The sequence below is a fragment of the Sebastes fasciatus genome, chromosome 7, assembly GCF_043250625.1.
Source record: "Sebastes fasciatus isolate fSebFas1 chromosome 7, fSebFas1.pri, whole genome shotgun sequence".
Lineage (NCBI taxonomy): Eukaryota > Metazoa > Chordata > Actinopteri > Perciformes > Sebastidae > Sebastes > Sebastes fasciatus.
Window position 1 is genome coordinate 22,734,580 of NC_133801.1, and position 21,142 is coordinate 22,755,721.

General features: G+C 38.5%; 1 protein-coding gene and 1 long non-coding RNA gene across 2 annotated transcripts; one reads left to right on the plus strand and one right to left on the minus strand.

The window, feature by feature from the left end:
* The first annotated feature begins 203 nt into the window (after positions 1-203).
* Positions 204-4,886, plus strand: LOC141770955 (extracellular calcium-sensing receptor-like). The gene is made up of 9 exons (XM_074640807.1): positions 204-403; positions 623-917; positions 1,038-1,124; positions 1,321-1,590; positions 1,916-2,122; positions 2,785-3,060; positions 3,454-3,678; positions 3,775-3,898; positions 3,976-4,886. Exons 1-9 carry the CDS (start codon positions 204-206, stop codon positions 4,884-4,886), a joined length of 2,595 nt encoding a protein of 864 aa, XP_074496908.1.
* An 8,260-nt stretch (positions 4,887-13,146) lies between these two features.
* Positions 13,147-19,050, minus strand: LOC141770791 (uncharacterized). Its single transcript, XR_012594624.1, has 3 exons — positions 18,828-19,050; positions 17,492-17,543; positions 13,147-13,593 (listed from the first exon to the last, which is right to left on the minus strand). It is a non-coding gene; the product is annotated as an uncharacterized LOC141770791 (long non-coding RNA).
* Between the last annotated feature and the right edge of the window lie 2,092 nt (positions 19,051-21,142).

Genomic DNA, 21,142 nt, shown 5'->3' on the forward strand with positions numbered 1-21,142 from the left:
CACCCTCAATACAAAATCAATCTCAAATGAAATGCATATTAGGCCCTGCCCTTACTTTTGCGTATGCGCTGATGGGTGGTGTGCAAGATTAAACAATGCTGCAAGTCAATAAAAGGGGTTGACACTGGGTCAGAAAAGGAGTAAACAGGAGGAAAGTAATGTGGGCATTTTTAGATATCAACTTGCTCTTGCCTATGTACTTCATGTTGTTTTATTCTTACTTTTCTTCTGCTGTGCCCTCCCCTCATCATTCAACCGACTGCCGGTTACAGGGACAGTTTCATCTAAATGGGATGCACAAGGCTGGAGATGTGGTTCTGGGAGGGCTGTTTGAGACCCACTTCTTTTCTGTCTTTCCGGACTTGTCTTTTACCTCAGAGCCACAACTGTCAACCTGCCACAGGTCAGTCAGGGAACAGCAAAATGCAGAAAATGGAGGAAGTCAATCCCATTAGTGCAATTTATTTTTATAAAATAAGATATTACTCTGTCAGAATTACATTGTGTATTTATGCCATTTTAGACATATCACTTGTCTCCTTTGTATTGTAATTGTAATAATTGTTGCTATTCCACTGGCTTAATTTTTTGCAAAATCTGTAATTTGGTATTTTTGTGTTAGTTTTAATGTTCTAGGATTCAGGCAGGCCCAGACCATGGCCTTTGCTATTGATGAGATCAACAGAAACTCCAACCTGCTACCTAATGTGACTCTGGGATACAGTCTTTATGATAACTGCAACAACCTAGGAATTGGATTCCGTGCAGCATTGTCATTAGCCAGTGGTCAAGAGGAGCAGTTTATATTGGACAAGACCTGTGTAGGAACCCCAACAGTCCTTGGGATTGTGGGTGATTCTTCCTCTAGACGTTCTATGGCCATCTCCACTGTCTTAGGTTTGTACAGAGTACCTATGGTAAGTTGTGTTCTGCTGTAGCATTTTAATTTTAAATGCAATGTCAATTGTAAACATTGGACTAATCAGCCGATGAAGGATTTGAATGTTTTTAGGATGTACAGTCTGTGTCTTTCACAGGTGAGTTATTTTGCTACATGTTCGTGCTTGAGTGACCGGAAAAAGTTTCCATCCTTCTTTAGGACGATCCCAAGCGATGCTTTCCAGGTGACCATCAATCATCTAAATGAAAATACATCCCTGTACTGCAATGAAATATTATATTTTTATGTAATACCTGTCAAATACATTGTGCCATTGATGGAGCTGTAAACATGGTCCATTGTGGAACCAGTTTAGCAGGTTAATCACTGAGAGATTATTCTTGCCCGTGCACTAATACCTCCAATCTGTATTTACTTAGGTGCGTGCTATGATTCAGATTATCAGGCGCTTTGGCTGGACTTGGACAGGTCTTCTGGTCAGTAATGATGATTATGGACTCCATGCTGCCCGATCCTTCCAATCTGATTTGGCTCAGTCTGGTGGAGGTTGTCTGGCCTATTTAGAAGTTTTGCCCTGGGGCAAAGACGCAGCTGAACTAAGGAGAATTGTGGATTTGATGAGGAAATCTACAGCTCGTGTGGTCATTGTCTTTGCAATTCAGAGTCACATGATTAACCTCATGGAAGAGGTTGGGCTTGAATTACAGCTTTATTATAATTTCATATAATTAAACAACTTAATGTTTTAATTGTTAAACTGAAATATTTAAGTTACAATGAAATATTGCCCTGTAGCAAACAGATTTAATTGAATACATCACGTGTCTTATTTTTTAAAGGAGCTGTTAACCAGTATAAATGGGCATTAGAGTGAGATCACTAACTCAAACAAATTACAACAACCTACAGTTATATACTGTATACTGTGTAAAACACTGGATTTCACATGTGTATGCATGATTAAGACAAGACATCAACTGTGTCACTGTATGAATTTATATATTTTGGTGTTAGGTGGTGAGGCAGAATGTGACAGGCCTGCAGTGGATGGCCAGTGAGGCCTGGACTACTTTTCCTGTGCTCCAGACCCCCCACCTCATGCCATACCTGGGTGGCACACTGGGCATTGCCATCCGTCGAGGAGAAATACCAGGACTCAGGAAATTCCTGTTAAGAATACGTCCTGACCTACAACACAACAACAGCTATGGAAACAACATGGTAAGAGTTTAAGTGGAGACACCCCAGGTGAAGAGGGTAAAACATTTAAATAATATATATTGCCATGAAACTTCCCCAGTTGATTACTTATATTAGGACAATTATTTTTTTTGTATTACAAGTTTTTCTGAGTTCAAAATTGTTTCATTTTGTTGACATACTAGGGGCAAAGGTTTTTACAAAACTCATTTTGAGAAAACGGCCTTTAAATATATGTATTGTACAATTTAATACATTTTGAAGACACTCCTGGTGAATTGGGTTAAACATCTAAGATATCACCATGAAACTTCCCCAGTTGATTACTTACACTAAGACATTTATTTTTTGTATTACAAGTTTTCTGAAATGTTATGTTTAAATATGCAAATGAGGCATTAGTATCTAATGATAACTTTTGGTGAATTTAAGAGAAATCTACAGACACATATATACAAAGTGTAGTAAAATAAACACCTCAATTAGATGTTTTCATTCCACTAGTCTGAAAGAAGACATGTTATGGAAGCAAAATAGCCCAATTTTTTTAAATTGATCAGTTCATGAAAAATCTGCTTTTGCCTGTAGTGTCTCACCTTACAATTGCAATCTGATCTGGTATTTGTAAGAATAATACAGTATGTTGTCATCATTTATAACACAAGGTTTTTAATACATTTCAGGTAAATACGTTTTGGGAATACACATTTCAGTGTAGATTTGCACCAACTCCAGCAGGTTGGGTGGAGGCTGGGGGAGAACTATGCACTGGAAAGGAAGATCTAGAGAGTGTGGAGACTGAGTTGTTGGACATTACAAACCTCAGGAAAGAGTATAACGTATACAAGGCTGTGTATGCTCTGGCGTATGCTCTTGATGACATGCTGCGCTGTGTGCCAGGGAGAGGGCCTTTCAGTGGACACAGCTGTGCCAGTTTGCAAAGACTGGAGCTATGGCAGGTGGGATATCAGTTTACACTCCACCTGTTCATGTGACTAAATCCTATACTATTTGGTGGAGTTACATTTCAGGTAGAGGATTAAACACAAAGCTATGAGATTACTAATCTTAAAGTGCATAGCATAGCTGAAACATTTCCCCCTACCATAAGGTCACAGCAGTGGATAATATTATCAGGACAGAGTGTATTCACACTGGGTATACAGTAATATCAGTGACTTCACTTTAATGGAAATGCTTTGTTGGAATTGTTAATATCTTCATATGTTCATAGGTTCAGTAGGCAGGTTGATTATTGAATATTAGATACCACTGTTCACCATGGTCATATAGAATTGATTTTTCATCTGTCCTTTTTGATTTTCCTCTATCCGTTATTCTGATATTCTTAGCTTGTGTATTACTTGGAAAAGGTCAACTTCACCACACCATTTGGTGATCTAGTGTCATTTGATGAGAATGGTGATGCCTTACCAATATATAACATCATGAACTGGCTGTGGCTCCCTGATGGACGAATTAAAGTTGAGAATGTGGGCGAGGTTAAAGAGTCAGCCAAAGGTGAAGAACTCACACTTGATGAAGACAAAATCGTCTGGAACTCTAAATCCAAAGAGGTTTCCTTTAAATTTTCAGACACCTATTTTGTGTACCATGCATGGCTCATTATAGCTATTTGACTCAATAGCAGATGTGTATTTTTTTCCCTACAGCCCCCCCGGTCAGTGTGCAGTGAGAGCTGTCCTCCAGGTGCCCGCATGGCCAGAAAGAAGGGGCAACCTGACTGCTGTTTTGACTGTATCCCTTGTTCTGAGGGAAAGATCAGCAATGAGACTGGTTGGTATTCAGTTTTAAATATTGCAGTTTGGAGATATAATTAAACATTAATCTTAACACTATCAATGTTTTCTTAGACTCCATGGAGTGCACCAGTTGTCCAGAAGACTTCTGGTCCAGCCCCCAGCGTGACCACTGTGTTCCTAAGAAAATAGAGTTCCTCTCCTATCAAGAGCCTCTGGGTATCTTCCTGACAGCCACCACATTGTTGGGCACATTCATCTGTGCTGTTGTCCTGGGCATCTTAATCTATCATCGCAGCACCCCTATAGTACGCGCCAACAATTCAGAACTGAGTTTCCAGCTATTGATATCACTTAAATTATGTTTCCTCTGCTCACTGTTGTTCATCGGCCATCCCAGGCTGTGGACATGCCAACTGAGACAAGCAGCATTTGGAATCAGCTTTGTACTCTGTGTCTCATGCATCCTGGTGAAAACCATGGTGGTTCTGGCTGTGTTCAAGGCCTCCAAGCCGGGAGGAGGAGCCAGTCTCAAGTGGTTTGGTGCTGTGCAGCAGAGAGGGACAGTTATGGTTCTGACTTCTATTCAGGCAGCAATCTGCACTGCTTGGCTTGTCTCAGCTTCACCAGCTCCTCATAAAAACACTCAATACCACAATGACAAGATAGCTTATGAGTGTGTAGTAGGGTCCACATTTGGTTTTGCAGTGTTACTGGGTTACATTGGTTTACTGGCTATCCTCAGCTTCCTACTAGCATTCATGGCGAGGAATCTTCCAGATAGTTTCAATGAGGCCAAGCTCATCACTTTCAGCATGCTGATCTTCTGTGCTGTGTGGGTGGCCTTTGTCCCCGCTTATATTAGTTCACCAGGTAAATATGCAGATGCAGTGGAGGTATTCGCCATCCTGGCCTCCAGTTTTGGTCTCTTGGTGGCACTGTTTGGACCCAAATGTTACATAATCCTGCTGAGACCAGAGAGGAACACAAAGAAAGCAATCATGGCTCGGGGCATTGAGTCATAAAACATTCAGACAGAATTAATACTTTTATATATACAATACAAAAAAAGGCAGAAAAATATGTTGGTAATAATAGCAATGTTATAAGTTATTGAGGAAGCAGGCTGGTGACTAATAACTTGGATCATGTAGCGTTATTGCATAGAGCAGATTAATAATCAATCATTAATTATTGTCAAAATATTTATATAAAATTAATAACCCCAAATTATTATCATAAACCCATGAATTGTCATAAAATGTGAAGGATAGTGGTGACACACTGCTTCAGATATCATACACAATTCTTTTTAATATCAGAATTTACCCAGGTGCCACACAATTTTATAAAAACAGGGAAAAATTCAAAATTGTATATATATCAATTGAGTCTCATAATATCAGGTTTGCTATGGAGTTCGTGGGCATGGTGAACAGTGATTCTAATTGTTTATATACACACACAAATCAAATAACCAAGTTCTGTATGAAATGAAATGTTTATTTGACTAACTATATAACTAAACTACTAACAGAGGATAACTGAATAAATGAAAATTGAAGAAATATAGTGTATACAATCATGAACATTTATGAATAGAAACAAATTAAATGTCACCAGGTCAATTCAGTGACTGAAATCTCTTTCATGAAACCTGCCTTGAAGGAGTTCTGTGCTCTCCGTGGGCACTTGACTATAAATTTGTTTTTTAGTCTAGTCATCGAACTCTTTCACTTCTGAAAATGGATTCATATATAATTTTCGATGAGTAGATAGGTGGATTGTGCTGTAAGGAGTGGTCGCAGATTCTGTCTGGAAAACTGCATTTTGGATCTTTTGGATCCAACGGTGCGTCTCAGCTTAAGTCGTTTTTCGCCCTCAGTGGCTCTCTTTGCCGTCCTCGGGCACTTTGGGATGCGGTCGGCTGCGACGTCACCTTGATGCAAATTTGGCTTGAGAAATGTTTCCATCTCCATCTCTCTCTGTCTCGTGCAGCGCCTCTGTGCCATTTCCTCAACCCCCCCTCGTAGATGGAGGAGTCTCTCAGTTAAAAATGTCCTTCATTTAAAGTCTTTCTTTAAAGTATATTTTCTTCACACTGGCTGGTACCAAGTCTATAGCATGTTGTGGATGCACTGAAGTTGTAGTATACTTCAGGTTTCAGCAGCTGACTGAATCAGCCATCAGGGCAGAGCAGCATGGCAGCAGAGCGGCAAGAGAGATGGTTTGACATGGCAGGATTCCGAATTCTTTTAGGTGTAGTCAGGTAGGCTTGGTGCCATCTCAGCCTGTCGCGAGGTGCTGGGCAAGCGTGTGTCTAAGCGTCTGTTTAAGATCTCTGGCGACGTATAATATAGACATATAAAATATACAAATATTTATGAAGCAAGACCTCATCAATTGATTAATATAAAGGGACAGTTTTTATCTACAGTTTATGATTATCTACTTGTCAGCGTGAGTATTTGAGTTATCTAAACTGAAAATGACTGAAATAGATAAATTTAACTGAACAAACTTAGTCACAAATGTGGATTTCCAAAAGAAGGCAGGGAGAGGACAGAAGTGTGAGATAGACTTGTGTCTCTGCTGGCTCCTACTAATTTACATTTTCTTCTTGTCCCAAACATGTACATGTTACACAAAACTGCCTGTTATTAAACATATGTTAGACAATCACAACACATCAATTGGCTATAAAGTTTAGTTTTAAGTTTTACAGATATACTACTGAGCCAACCTCTGCTGCAGTACAGCAGGAAACTCTGAAACACTGAACTGAAAAATAGAAAAATAATCTGGCTACTGGCTCCAAATGATCTGAGTCTGCAAAGTGTTAGCAAAGCACAACACATCAATTCAAGTACATGTTAATTTGCATCAAATGTCATTTCCATTTTGGTCTCATTCACAGCTGCATGTGTCTTTTGGTGACTGTGAGCCAACATCTCAAAGGAATGTAGATAGTCTTAAAACCCAGGGATTAAGCCATAAATTCTCCTTTGTTTCTTCATTTGTTCCTCCAATTTGTTGCCTCACAGCAAGAGGGTCACAGATTCAAATCCGGCTTGGGGCCCTTCTCTGTGGAGTTTGCATGTTCTCCCCATGTTAGCGTGGGTTTTCTCCGTTGTTCTCCGGCTTCCTCCCACAGTCCAAAGACATGCAGATTAGGTTAATTGTTGACTCTAAATTGCCCATAGGTGTGAATGTGAGCGTGAATGGTTGTCTGTATCTCTGTGTCAGCCCTGATATAGTCTGGCGACCTGTCCAGGTTGTACCCCGCCTTTGCCCAATGTCAGCTGGGATCGGCTCCAGCCCCCCCACGACCCTGAATAGGATAAGCGGTTAATGGATGGATGGATTAATGAGTACTTCTCTAATAATTCATAATGGAAGACTATATAGTAGATAATAATGAGTTAGTGAACAGGTAGGGAGAGCCTATATTAATGAATTAAGTAATGATTAGTTTGTAAATATTTGTGACTTGATCATCTTGACCACTTGACTCGTGAATCATTCCAGATTAAATCTGAATCAGCTGCTGAGCAGGACAAAACTAGTAATGACTCATTAATTACTGATTACTTTAACATTACTTACTGTTTTTTTTAACCAACAAGTAAAGTAAAACATAAAACGGAGTACTTACTGAGGAGTTCCTCATTACCTCATCACTAACGTATGATTACTTACCCTTTTTGTGTCCTAAAGTAAAGTGAGGCATAATACTGAATAATGAGGAGTCCCTCATTACTTCATCTTTATTTTTACAATGAATTCCTTTAAAAAAATTGGAAAAAGCAGGATTCTTAACAGATTTGTATTCATCATATTCAGACAACATATACATTAAAATTCAAATCCATGATTATTATGAAGTTGAATATCATTTACAAAATCAATCTAAAATGAAATGCATATTAGGCCCTGCCCTTACTTTTGCGTATGCGCTAATGCATCAGCGCATACGCAAAAGTACCAAAACGATTCATGCCGAGTCCACCCATGGGTGAATTTCCCCTCTCCATCATTCCTTCTCTGGTGCAGTGGGTCTCTGTGCCATTTCTTCAACCCCCCTCTCGTATCTGGAGGGGTCTCCTGGCATCATTGGGCAGAGAGGCATAGCAGTGAAAGAGATAATCTGGCTTGCAGGATTCAGTGTTCTTTTAGCCATAGCTGGAGCATGTTCAAAGAGGTGTAGAAGAGACTTCTTCAGGTTCTCTTTTTAAATTGGCTGGATGTTGATCTCAGCATGTCGTGAGGTGTTGGACCCCCGCCGGGCATCCGGACCTCAGGACGGGCGAGAGGCCCTCTCCCCCCCTTCTCTGGCCGGCAGGGGGAGGCATCAGAGTTCATGTAGAGCAAAACAACACAGGCAGGGAGGCCGGAGCAGAAGAAAAGACTCTCAATGTTGCTTGTAGTTTTATGGGTCTCTGTTCAGGGTCTGGTATCACTGGTGTGTCCAGCTGACCCCTCCAATCTGAACTTAAAGTTTAGATTCTGTATTTAAATTTATTTTTCAGGATTAATACTAATTGGCTTCATATAATTAATTCTTCCCTATTTGACATCTGGACTTCATCTGCTGCAGAAAAGTACCAAACACCAATATGATATAAACCACTGAATAAAACCTGATCAATTGAATTAAAATGAATTAACCAGTTACACAACATACACAACCGTGTTATCATAAAATGTAGGTATACAAACACTACAACAGACAGGCCTGTATATGTTGAAATATATGTGCACTTATTACACAGTAAATGAAGGGATAACATTATTCTGAGCATATCAAAACAGTCAGTCCGGGTGAGAGCAACAGAGAAGAGGGAGGGTTCACTCTGAAACAGACAGGCTGCTATCTCTGTGGCCCTTGAGTGATCCGATCACAAGTGGACAATTTTATGTACGTCTGTTCACACCTGGCATTAGAATGCGTCTCCACATGCATCTCCAGTGCCCACATGTGATCAGATCTCACTTCCCCACTCTATATGCAAATGAACATGTAGTAAACACATGGCTAATACAGCACACGTTGTGGCATAATATTACAGGAATGTCGGTAGTAATATTTTACATATCTGTGAGTTCTGGTACATTTTATGAACATCAAAATAAAAAGTTATTGTCTACCGGCAGTCCCAGGGGACCTCCATGTCACCGACACCGCTGCCTTTGTCAGGCAACAGCGGCGTTCAGAGCTTCAGAGAGCCGGGGATGAGAGTGCACTGAAAAAAATGTTACTTTGGATTAACTTAAAAAAATCAAGTTAATTTGTTACATCTAATTTTATTAGTTTTTCTCAAATTGTATTTATGATTTGGTTGAAACCGTAATTATGATTTAATATAAATCAAAATATTTGTTTGGCCAAAGTCAAAAACTTACATTCACACAAAGTAAAAAGATTATTTATTATGAAGACCATAAACTATTTTTTTACTTTGTTACAACTTAATTTTTCATTTTGGAAAAAACTAATATTTACTATTACATCCAAGTAGAGTTTTACTTTGGAATAAACTAATTAAAATGCTTTAATTTGTTACATGCAATTTATTACTTTGTTACAACTTAGAGTTTTACTTTGGATTAACTTAAAAAAACCAAGTTAATTTGTTACATCTAATTTTATTAAGTTTTCTCAAGTCAAATTTCTGATTCAGTACAAACAAACTAAAATTTTAATTTACCTCAATCAATATATTTTCTTTAGTTGCAAGCCAAAATGATACTTTATCTGTGTCAATAAAATAGCATTTTTTGCTTTTTTACAACTTACATTTTCACATAAACAAAAGCTAGTAGAATTTTCACATAAGATCAAATTAAAAAAACATTTTGTTACAGACAATGTTTAGTTTAGTTTACTATGAATAAAGACAGGAATATTCTCTTCAAATACCTAAATGTTTATTGTGATGTCTTTTTAAAATATGCATCACCTTTTCTGTTATGTACTAAAAAAAAGAAAAGAAAAAAAAGGAAACCCACAATGAATTGTGCGGCCAATAAAGCTAGCAAGTATACTCAACACTTGAGGAAAAATACATAGTAACTATAAAATCAAATAAATCCTGATCTTTTCAATGTTTTTTAAACCTTATGCAACCTTTCTGTAACCTTAACCACAGATATCTTAACATGTGAAACAGGTTTGTACATCTCTCCTTTAGAACCTGAGATATGTAATGTAATAGCCATTAAGAAGTGTAAAAATAGATTCTAACAGTGTTCAAACTTGACTATCCTTTGATAAAATGACCAGAATGTATGAATGTCACATTATTTTGAACCATTATAAATGTGAGATCAAGAGACCCAAAAAAACAACCAAGGAAAAGTGCAGTTCAATTGCTGGGGGTGCAATCAATGAACAAAGCTTGCTCTTTTGTGCATAAGTCAGTTTAAGAACATTACCATTACTAGCACTGAATTGCTGGTCATTGGGAATTTAGCATTATTCACATTTCAGTGTTAATAACAGTGCCACAATATTTATACCACAGAAAGAATTCTGTTAACAGGGAAAATCTGAAATTAAGGCCATCTATCTTTCAACTCTTCCACTCCTGATTCCTTTCCCATAATGTCCTGTCTTTGCAGTGAAAAAGTCTTGTCCATTTTGTCCTTTATCACTGCACAGTTGTTTCGCTTCTTCACATCACTTAAAAGTGACAGTCTCTGTTAGGTATGTCGTTGGCCTTTCCACTTTTTTTTGCTGGCAATGCATCCTCTGGAGCCAGTTTTGAATTAAAGTCTGTTTCTCTCTCTTATTTACAATTAACAATGAAACTCTTCCATCATCTTGGAATGTATTTGAATACAATATATAAAACAGAACAAAAACATGCTGTATCCAAATGTCTTTCTTGATTGATCCAGTATTTAGAGCTTAACACTCAGACAGCACACTTTGCGTGTCATTTTCTTTGGCTCTATCTCCATGAATATTTTCTGCAGTGCATCAAAAGTGTATTTGAGCTCACCTGGATAGCTCAAGTTTAGAGCATAGATGAAGCCAAATAACATGGCACATGCATGTGCGACCGATGGCAACTCATTAAGGACTTCCACACCTTCAAGAACAATCCCAATGTCATGTGGTGGCTGGAGAGGATCCTTCTCCTCCCTGATGACAAACACTGCCATTGTACACCTCTCAAGCTCGGTTTCAGCTTCATCCTTCTGCACAACCTGATAAAAGACAAGACATTTATGAGAAAGTTATTCTGATGAAACCACTGACTGATGTACCAGTACAAGAAAATATCTATAAAAACAATTATCACAATCAAATCTCAATAAAAAAGTGGTGTTCTAGTGATGCTAAAATGTTAAGGACTTGCAAAGTCCAGCAGATAATGGCAAGCTCCTCCAAATATTTTCCTCATAGTAAACATTTGACTTTATCGCAAGTAAAGCATTGGTACACGTATTAATAATAGCTATATCCAAAAAGTTATAACATCTTAAATAGTACAATACAGTAGCATACATACTACTATAAGATTCACTATAATGTTAAAAGATACAACTGCCTTGTGTCTTCATATTTTCATTAATTTCAATCTGGCCACAGACTGACACTTTCCACAATCCAATATTTGGATATAATATTGATTTTATGTTCAGGCTTTTGCTGCTCCATCTGCACTGCTGCTGCTCTGAAGTGACAATTATTTCACACTGCACTTAAAATATCTTAATACGTTCCAGCCAAATATAGCCACACTATAGTGTTTCACAAAATATTACATATAAACTAGCACAGAGACTTAAGTCGTTGTGTTAGACATATTAAATTCTAAAAAAACGTGAGGATTAATGACCACTGGGGGGGCAGAGAACTCCACAATAATTATAGGCATAGTCAAATGTACAGTACATGAATGTATGATACGCTTGAGTATTTTTATAGGAACTGACACCATGTATATGAGCTTTAAAGTTTGAATATTCAATGTTTTATCTTGTCTAAAGCTTAAGTGATTCATGCAAAACTACTTACCAGATACTCCTTGATAAGTTTGTCCACGTCTTCCCCAAGGTACACAATAAGGCACTTCAGCAGACACTCTCTTTTTTGATTCACCTCGAGGCTCTAGGTGAGAGTACAAACACACACATATAATGCACAACTATGCTGTCCAATTTTGCAACTTAAAGTTGTAACCTGTAGATTCAAACACTACATAATGCACATATGGGAGTTACAGCGATTATGATTTACAAATGCTTTGAGCAAACCAGTTAAAAGGCCCGTCAAACTGAGAAGATAAACGTAGTACATCTTCCAATGTGTAATCTAACTCCACAATCAAATGTGTTGACAAGATGAGCACTATTGCTTCTATTTACAATGTTACTATTTATGTGATATAAGGCACATACTTGATCAAGAACTTTCAGTATGTTCCGGGTCTTCTCCCTGACAACTCCTCCCTTGTTTCTGATGATGTCAATCAGCTTGCTGTGGTGCTTGTCCAAGGACGCCAGGAATCGCGGTTGAAGTGGAACAGTTGTGATCCTCATGAATTCAGCATTAATCTTTAAAAAACAAAATAGCACATGCAAATGTTCTTACATTACATGTTACATTACAGCGGTGTGGTGTGTGAAATCTTATTTTTGACATCAAGTAGGTTTCTTATGATAGGGGATAATATCATTTACTTTACAGGCCACCACTGAAGTTACTTACCTCATCCATTGTGAACAATGCAGGCCATCTCTCTTTCAACTCTTCCACTCCTGATTCTTTTCCCACAATGTCCTGTCTTCGCAGTGAAAAGGTCTTGTCCATTTTGTCCTTTATCACTGCACGGTTGTTTCGCTTCTTCACTTCGCTTAAAAGTGTCAGTCTCTCATTTTCTAATTTTTCAGGGGTCTCTCCAGTTGGAATGTCAGGTATGTGGTTGGCCTCTCCTCTCCTAGGTCTCTTTACTTTTTTTGCTGCCAATGCATCGTCTGGAGCTTTGGACTTCAATGAATTTGCAAGTAATTCAGAACACCCGATGCCCTTGAGCTGAGTTCGGTAGTTGCCCATTTTTGTCTTCAGCCGCTGCTTCCACCCGTAGCAACCGTTGTATGAACCAGGTTCAGAGAGGCATGGATGTTTCTTGATTAGTGCTTCGGCAACGTCACTGAAGTCAGCATCTATTGGGTAGGCTTTGTACTTGAATATCTCTTCAGCTACCTTTTCCAGAATATCTGACTTTATTTTCGAACTTAGTGTCAACCTTGTCTTGTTAGACCTATACACGGCATTTCCCTTTTCTAACTGCAGTTCAGTGTCATAGGAGAATGTTGGTATTGGAAATTCTCTTGGCCACATCTGAGTTCTTGTAGAGACAGTGCTGGAGGGTGTGGACAGGAGCTCTGTGTCATCTGATTGAGTTGACACTAAATCCTCACAGACATTGAGAATTAATTCTTGGCTGCAATCATCAGTTATGGGGACGACCTTGACAGTTGCAAAATCCTCAAGTTCCGCAGTAGATGTCAAGTTCACTAGTGCATCTCCAAAGTCTCTGTCTTGGTACTGCAGTCTAAAATTTGCATTTAACCCACACACTTTCCTGACTTCATCCATAAGCTGCTCCACCGTCTCTGGAATTCCATCAGGCAGAATTAGCTTCCTGGTGTCATCAGGATTCAGAATAATGCGCAACTTGGCTGGCCTTTTCACGGCCATGGCAGCCCATCCAAAAGGATCTAGTAAAAGTAAGAATAAAAACAGTAGTGTTAGTTGGAGTGCAAAATCGGACATTAACTTACATCTCATTCATATTCACAAATTCATTGATTCACAATTCTTCCTTTTCACAATATTATACACAGGATACTATATAATTTATACATAATTTTACCGGGAACTATTTTAGGAAATCTCTGATGCACAATACATTTTCTAAATGCAAAGCTATTAAGCTAAGAAATACAGTATATAAGTTGTTAGTCTATTGCACAGTTGTATCATACACTATAACAAATCTGTCTATTTTGATTATAGGTTAAAAAGAGGGTGCATTGTCTGACAATTAAATAGACACTGATAAAATAAAATAAAAACATTTTTGAAAATTTCTACATTTCCAACCACACACCCATACATATATACAACCTTATGCATGTATGTATCTCTTCAGAGAGATGAGGCGCCGTCCACCAACCATGTAATGAACCAGAGGGTAGGGATCTGTCAGTTCATGCACCCCAACAAGCCTTAGTTGTCTAGTAGTTGATATGACCAAGTCATAAGCTCGATAATGTTCCAGGTACCAGGCATCCACTTTTTTGACAATGAAAATAAGTGTCTCTTGTAGAACAATCATATGAACTATTTCACAAAACTCTGGAAGTCCAGCCAGCGATCCATGGGCCACCACCATTCCAATCCTATAGCTGAAGCCGTTGTAGGATACATTTTTTGCAAGGTTCACAGTGTCCATATGTGGGTGTTTCTGTTTCACTGCCAGTGCAATATCCTCATTAATAACATCAAGGGGAAGTGTTGAAACATCAGTAACCTCCAAAGATGGCTTAGAAAATCCACACATGTGCAGGTTATATGCAGTCTGAAATTGGTGCCTTTGAGCTAATGAATACAGTACATTTTTGTAACAGTTTGTATGACGGATTACTCTTTTGAAGAAGCTATGTTTTGCCTCAAATCTTATAGTCCATAGTGCAACAAGGGGGCCAAACTGGCGTATCAACCACGGATAATGCTCCAAGTAATGATGTTTGGGCAGAATTCTTTCATGGGGGAAAACTTCTTTGAATACTGTCCTGTGTTCAGATATCTTGAAGTCCAGATAAGAGATAGAGTCCTCAGTGTGAAAAGGTGCAACAGCAAGTTCTACAATGTCCTTTAATTCACAGAGGACTTGCCACGCTGGTTCGTTTGAAGGAACTTTGGTTCCGATCAAGAGAGGAAGAAATCTCAACAGGCTCCAATTCTCATGTGCATTTCCGCCAATTGTTCTCTTCGTAGTGTAGGTGAGGGGCACCAGATGGGGACGGTTTGTCTTATCAGTCCACTTAAATGGAAATGTTGTTATTGCTTCATTCAAATTGGCTAATGTAAAATATTTTTTAGAAATTAACACAGTAAGACAAAGAGCAATCTCAACAGGGATAATTCCTTCAAAGAGATCATGAGCTATATCTGGGGGAAAACTCTGCGGCACACTGAAATATGACAGATTTTCTGACAGCACACACTTCCTTTTTACACCAAAATGACTAGCTAATGAATTTTCTTCAATAGCTTTAAGATGAGAAGTATGAATGTCCTTGCTTCTTAGACAAAATTCTCCTGACTTGACTTCCTTTGTTTGAATGTCTACATTTTCTGCTGTACAAAATCTGCAAACATATTTCCCTGAAAAACTTTCCAAGAAACCTGCGATACTGTGGGCACCGAGATTGTCTGCTACTACACAATGAACAAAGCCTTTCACGGTTTTCCCCAACTTGGCAATAAACAGTCCTTGTTGTTGTAATGTAATAAGATCATCTACTAAGGGCTTCAATACACGGTCATACCCATAGCACTTTACATCCTCACTACGAATAAGCGCAGCTAAATATATATTAGACAGTGATGAGTGACAACTAGCAGGTAAGTTCCCCAATGTCCAATATACCCCAAAGATTTTATGCTTTTTTCTGGAGGTGCCGAGGGGATTACAGATTTCAAAATCATCTACATACAAAATAAGTGAAATAGCACACTCCTTTGACAACTGCAAATTTTCTTTGTAATTAATACCATCATAAAAGGATTCATACTGAATTTTATCAGATTGAATTTGATGGGGAGATTTCAAATTGATTGCTTTATCCAAAAAGGTTTGACAACTTAGGATCTGCTGTAAAGATTTTAGTACAGAGATGTATTGAAAGGATTTTCTGTTTTGGGAGTCAAGCACAAATTCTATAGATTCTACAATATTAAAATGTTTTTTGTAGTACGTCTTTCGCTTCTAGGCAGTGGAAAGTGGGCCACGACCACCAAAACAAGCTGAAATTGGATTGGACTTACAAAGAGTAGATGCTAGCTCTTGCAGAACAGTTTCATCTACTAGACAGTTACCATTCTGTAAATGCTGAGCTATGGTTTGATGGACAAGAGGGACAGAAGCAGTGCTTATTAAATAGTCAAACTCTTGCAAAAGTTCATCAACAGCCACACTAGAAACAAGATAAATATGTTCTAGCTTCAGTAAGAGAGAGGCAACTTTGAGCTCAACATTACGTGGCAAGTCATTTAAATCCTGAACATCATAACTAGAATCACCCAAGTCCTCTGTACTTAAATCATCTGAGGGCTCAGTACCAACACTGTCAATCTGGATACTGTCAGAATCATTACTTTCAACAGAAAGACCTAAGCTTGACCCCTGTTTTTCAAGTATTCCAGGCTTTAAGTCATTTACTGAACAATCCTTATGACTTCTGCTTCTGTGAGTTCGAAACGAACCATAAATATTTGTTTTGTACGAACACCCCTGAAACACACAAACAACTGTTTCACTGTTTTTCAGATGCTGTGCTATATGTTGAAAATAGTTTTTTAAAGTCAAACGCTGATTGCAATTGCATAAGAGACATTTAAATGTGGTCAGTTCAGTTTGTGAGGGTGTCTGATGACATCTTGACAAGTGGTTCAAAAGTGCATTCCAAGTCTTGCAGGTACATGGACAGTTGAAATAGATGCACGGATAGGAATGGCGGCGTCCATAATGTCTGTGTTCAAGCTTATAATGTTTAAGAAGCTCAGATCTTCGTGAAACAGAAGTACCACAGTCTTTGCATTCCCACATTCATCGGAAGACTAGGAAAGAGAAAAAAATGAAGCATGGTATATTTGCATTTGATTTATGGAAACAGTTATGTTTGTTGTCAGTAACTTCTTCAGCAGGAAGGCAACGCCTTTTAAAGCGAGTATATATTAATTTCATGTTACTAGTATTTAAACTTGTAACTCTTACTAGAGGTATAATTATTTGTCTCCATAAATCTTTTGAATTGCTCACACCATCCTGAAAATCTGCACATACTCTGCAATAATTCAAAAGCTGGAATAGGTGAATAAGTTAACTCTGTATGAGACACAAAAAAACATAGTGATTTCTTTTTTGGCATGATAACTGCAATCATTCTGTCTTTCTTTTTAATATCTTAGATCAGTTTTTAAGGATATTTAAAACTGCATGAAATTACTGACCATTGTATTTATTTATTGTTATTGTCTGGTAAAATTAACTTATATTACATTGGGTAGGTAACTTCTTGATATTTGTTTTGATTTTAGGTTATTTGTGTTTATAATTCTTGAAATATAATAATAGATAAAACATGTAAAAATACTGATATGAAGTGAACCTGCAAATAAATGTTCATACTGACATGTAATTTCCACTACATTACTAATTCAACTGAAATTATTAAAATTACATTTACATTCTGCATTAGTAAGTAGGCCTATACATCTGTGGTAAGTACAAAGCTATTCTCTAAAGTGCTGCATTTCTATTTTGGGTTTGTCATTCCTATTTAAACATACATGAAAATGATGTTCACTGTTGTTCATTTTGGGACTTACCAAATTCGGCAATGTGGCTAAACTGTGACCTTTTCAGGAAACAACAGCAAACCTGTAAACACAAAGCAATAGGTGAGATTTCACATTTAATTTTTTGTTGGGATAGTTAGCATTGTCCATAATTGTCACTACAGACTCTAATTTATTAATTAGGCCTTAGACATACTGGTGGTATTACAGTATACTGCATTATACTGACAGATGAGAGAATGGGATATGAATGCTTCCTCTTTAATCGATACTCACTGTCTAGTACTCAATCCATTCTCATCATTTTTGATTATGCTTAAAAAGAGGAAAAGTAATATTCATATGAGTTCACAATATTTATATTACAACATGTTGTTTCAAGAGCAAAAAGAGCAAAGTCACCATATAAACTAACATATTCCTCTTAGCAAAACGGTAACTCTGGATTAAAAAATGTGTAGGGCACAGAAAATTGTCATTCACCTGTCGTACTATCAATCCCTCCCTGTGTTGCTAATCTGAGCAGATTCACTGCTTGGAGGGTACCCTGATGGAGGGAGGTGGGGGTCTGGAGGGTACCCTGATAGAGGGAGGTGGGGGTCTGGAGGGTACCCTGATAGAGGGAGGTGGGGGTCTGGGGGAGCTGCATGGTTTTTCTGGCCTTTTCAGACATGGGATACCTAACTTTTAAAATAAACGAGGTTCCATGCAGTAACCAGACAGCGAGCTGAGGCAGTAAACAGACCGGCTGTGGATGAGAGACGGCCGGTGAACGTGCGTCACCTCTGTCAAATTACGTTTTGTTTGTTAAACACAAGTTTTAATAAATTGATTTCGTTTTTACTCCAAAGGTTTATGACACTTACAGTAACGTTCATTATGGTCGTCAATTCAGTAACGTTAAAGTGTCCGCGGAGTTTCACCTAGTCCTCCTCACCTGGCTCTGCTGCTGCAGCTCTCTGTGTCTCTGTGTGTCTCTGTGTGTGAGAGCGGCGGAGGAGCCCAGCCCCGCCCTGGTAGAAACATGTCCAGACCCGCCGGCCCTCTACCCTTCTCCCGGTCTCCCGTTATAACAGCCATGCCTCTCCCGAGCACTTTTCACATGTGAACTCCGGACAATGTCCGGAGAAAATGACTTTAGCTAACAACATTAGCTCCAGTATTGACTTTGCACGTGTGAAGCGTTGGTAAAGAAAGGTTTCTCTCTACATGACACATTAAAGCAGATAACCTGGTTTAGCTAGTGTTAGCTAACAACCGCGCAAAATACAAGAGAGTGTAAAATAGTTGTCCATCCTGCCACTAACCATAAATGTACACGGAAAACACATGTGCCCCTAAAAACAACACAATTTCTTATTCTTACCTTGTTTAAAAGAGTTTTCTTGAACAGCAGTCGTCCTCTCTGTTGAAGCGAGGTAATGGCGGACAGCAAACTTCACGAAGGAGCGAGCTGATGTGACGTCATGTGGTCACGTGACATGAAAATCTCTGGTTTGAAGTGAAAATACTATTTGAGTTAAATTATTGCTTTACTTTACTCCAGGGGGAGTATTATTTGCTTTAAAGCAAAGTGAAAAAAACTGGTTTAAACCAGAAACCATGATTTTCAATTAGACCAATATAAAAATGCACTTTAAATGAATGACACAGCCGTTGCACTTTTTTCAGTGTGAGCGAGCGGGTGGGTGGGTGTCAGTTCCGTGCAAAGCACCAGAACAAAAACACAGACACATCTCTGACGGTATGATAATATTGCATTTCCTGTGCCTTGTCTGATAGTATGTAGATATGTTGTCTATAAATAAGATATATTTGATAAAATACAGTTTTACCAACAGAATACAGTAGAGCACAGAAGCCTTTTCCATGCCGCGATGCAGACAAACTCTCGCGTCTGCCCATCTATTCACATTAGGAGCACAGTGAGACCCCGCGGATCCAAACGGGACGTCAGATGAGTAGGCGTTTAATATCAGTTTCATTTAGTCTTATTCACAGTTTGTATGTCTGTTTGTGTGACTGTGAGTTTGTCTCAGGAATGTAGAGAGTCATAAAACCGAGGAAGTTGATGACTTAAAATTCCTTTCTATCTTCATATTGTTTCTCAAGTTCTGTTTGAGAGCTCTTTCAGATGATTAGTTAAACATTGCATATTAATTAATGTACATTTTAATGGCAGAATTACATTCAATTTGATTCTCATCATCAGTTCATAAAGTCTTACTGGTTGGTCTTCACCAATTCTCTGAGTCTTTGGGAAGAAAAACAGATTTCAGGGCCTTTAACACATACTTCAATAAACCTTCTCAAATGGTCAGGATGGGTTCTACATTTTGGTTGTTTCTCCTCTGTAAGCTTAACCAGGCCGGTTGTAAATTAAGTATATTTCACCATTTAGTAGGGGAGAGGTCACATGCAGATTCTGAAAGAAGTTTGAACAATTAGGGAATAATTTCACCATGTTAATTATTCTTCATCTTTTGATCATCATTGGCTACATTTCATTATTTTCTTTCAAAAGTAAAATATTTAATACTAAACATAGCATGAGGAAACAAATCTTAATTTTGTTTTGTGACTGTAATGACTGCTGTTCAACTAGTTAAACAAAATAAAAATCCATCTTGGAGTTTCTCAAACTTTATATTTCTATTATCCATTTGCAGCTTTTACATTATTTGCAAAAGGTCAACTTCACCACACCATTTGGTGATCAAGTGTCATTTGATGAGAATGGTGATGCCTTACCAATATATGATATTGTGAACTGGCTGTGGCTTCCTGATGGAAAAACTAGAGTTCAGACTGTGGGCGAAGTTAAAGAGTCAGCCAAAGGTGAAGAACTCACAATTGATGAAGACAAAATCTTCTGGAACTTTCAATCGGAAGAGGTTATTCCTGCTATTTCAGACACATCTCCTTTATTGTAAATCTTAGCAGTATATCATGATAAAGAATGACAGATTTGTTTTTCTCCCTACAGCCACCCCAGTCAGTTTGCAGAAAGAAGGGGGAACCTGTTTTGACTGCATCCCTTGTTCTGAGGGAAAGATCAGCAATGAAACTGGTGGGTGTTCATATTTCTGTTTTGCTTTAAGGATATTTTGTACAGTAAGTATGTATTTCACTATCTTCCCCTTTTTGTTAGACTCCATGGAGTGCACCAGTTGTCCAGAGGACTTCTGGTCCAGCCCCCAGCGTGACCACTGTGTTCCTAAGAAAACAGAGCTCCTCTCCTATCAAGAGCCTTTAGGTATCTGCTTGACAAGCATCTCATTGCTGGGAACCTTTATCTGTGCTGTTGTCCTGGGCATCTTCATCTTTCATCGCAGTACACCCATGGTACGCGCCAACAATTCAGAACTGAGTTTTCTGCTTTCGGTGTCACTCAAATTATGTTTCCTGTGTTCTCTGCTGTTTATAGTCCGTCCCAGGCTGTGAAAGTGCCAACTGAGGCATGCAGCATTTGGGATCAGCTTAGTGCTTTCTGTCTCATGTATTCTGGTGAAAACCATGGTGGTTCTGGCTGTATTCAAGTCCTCCAAGCCAGGAGGTGGAGCCAGTCTCAAGTGGTTTGGTGCTGTGCAGCAGAGAGGGACAGTTTTAGTTCTTACATGCATTCAGGCAGCAATCTGCACTGCTTGGATTGTCTCTGCTTCACCAACTCCTCATAAAAAT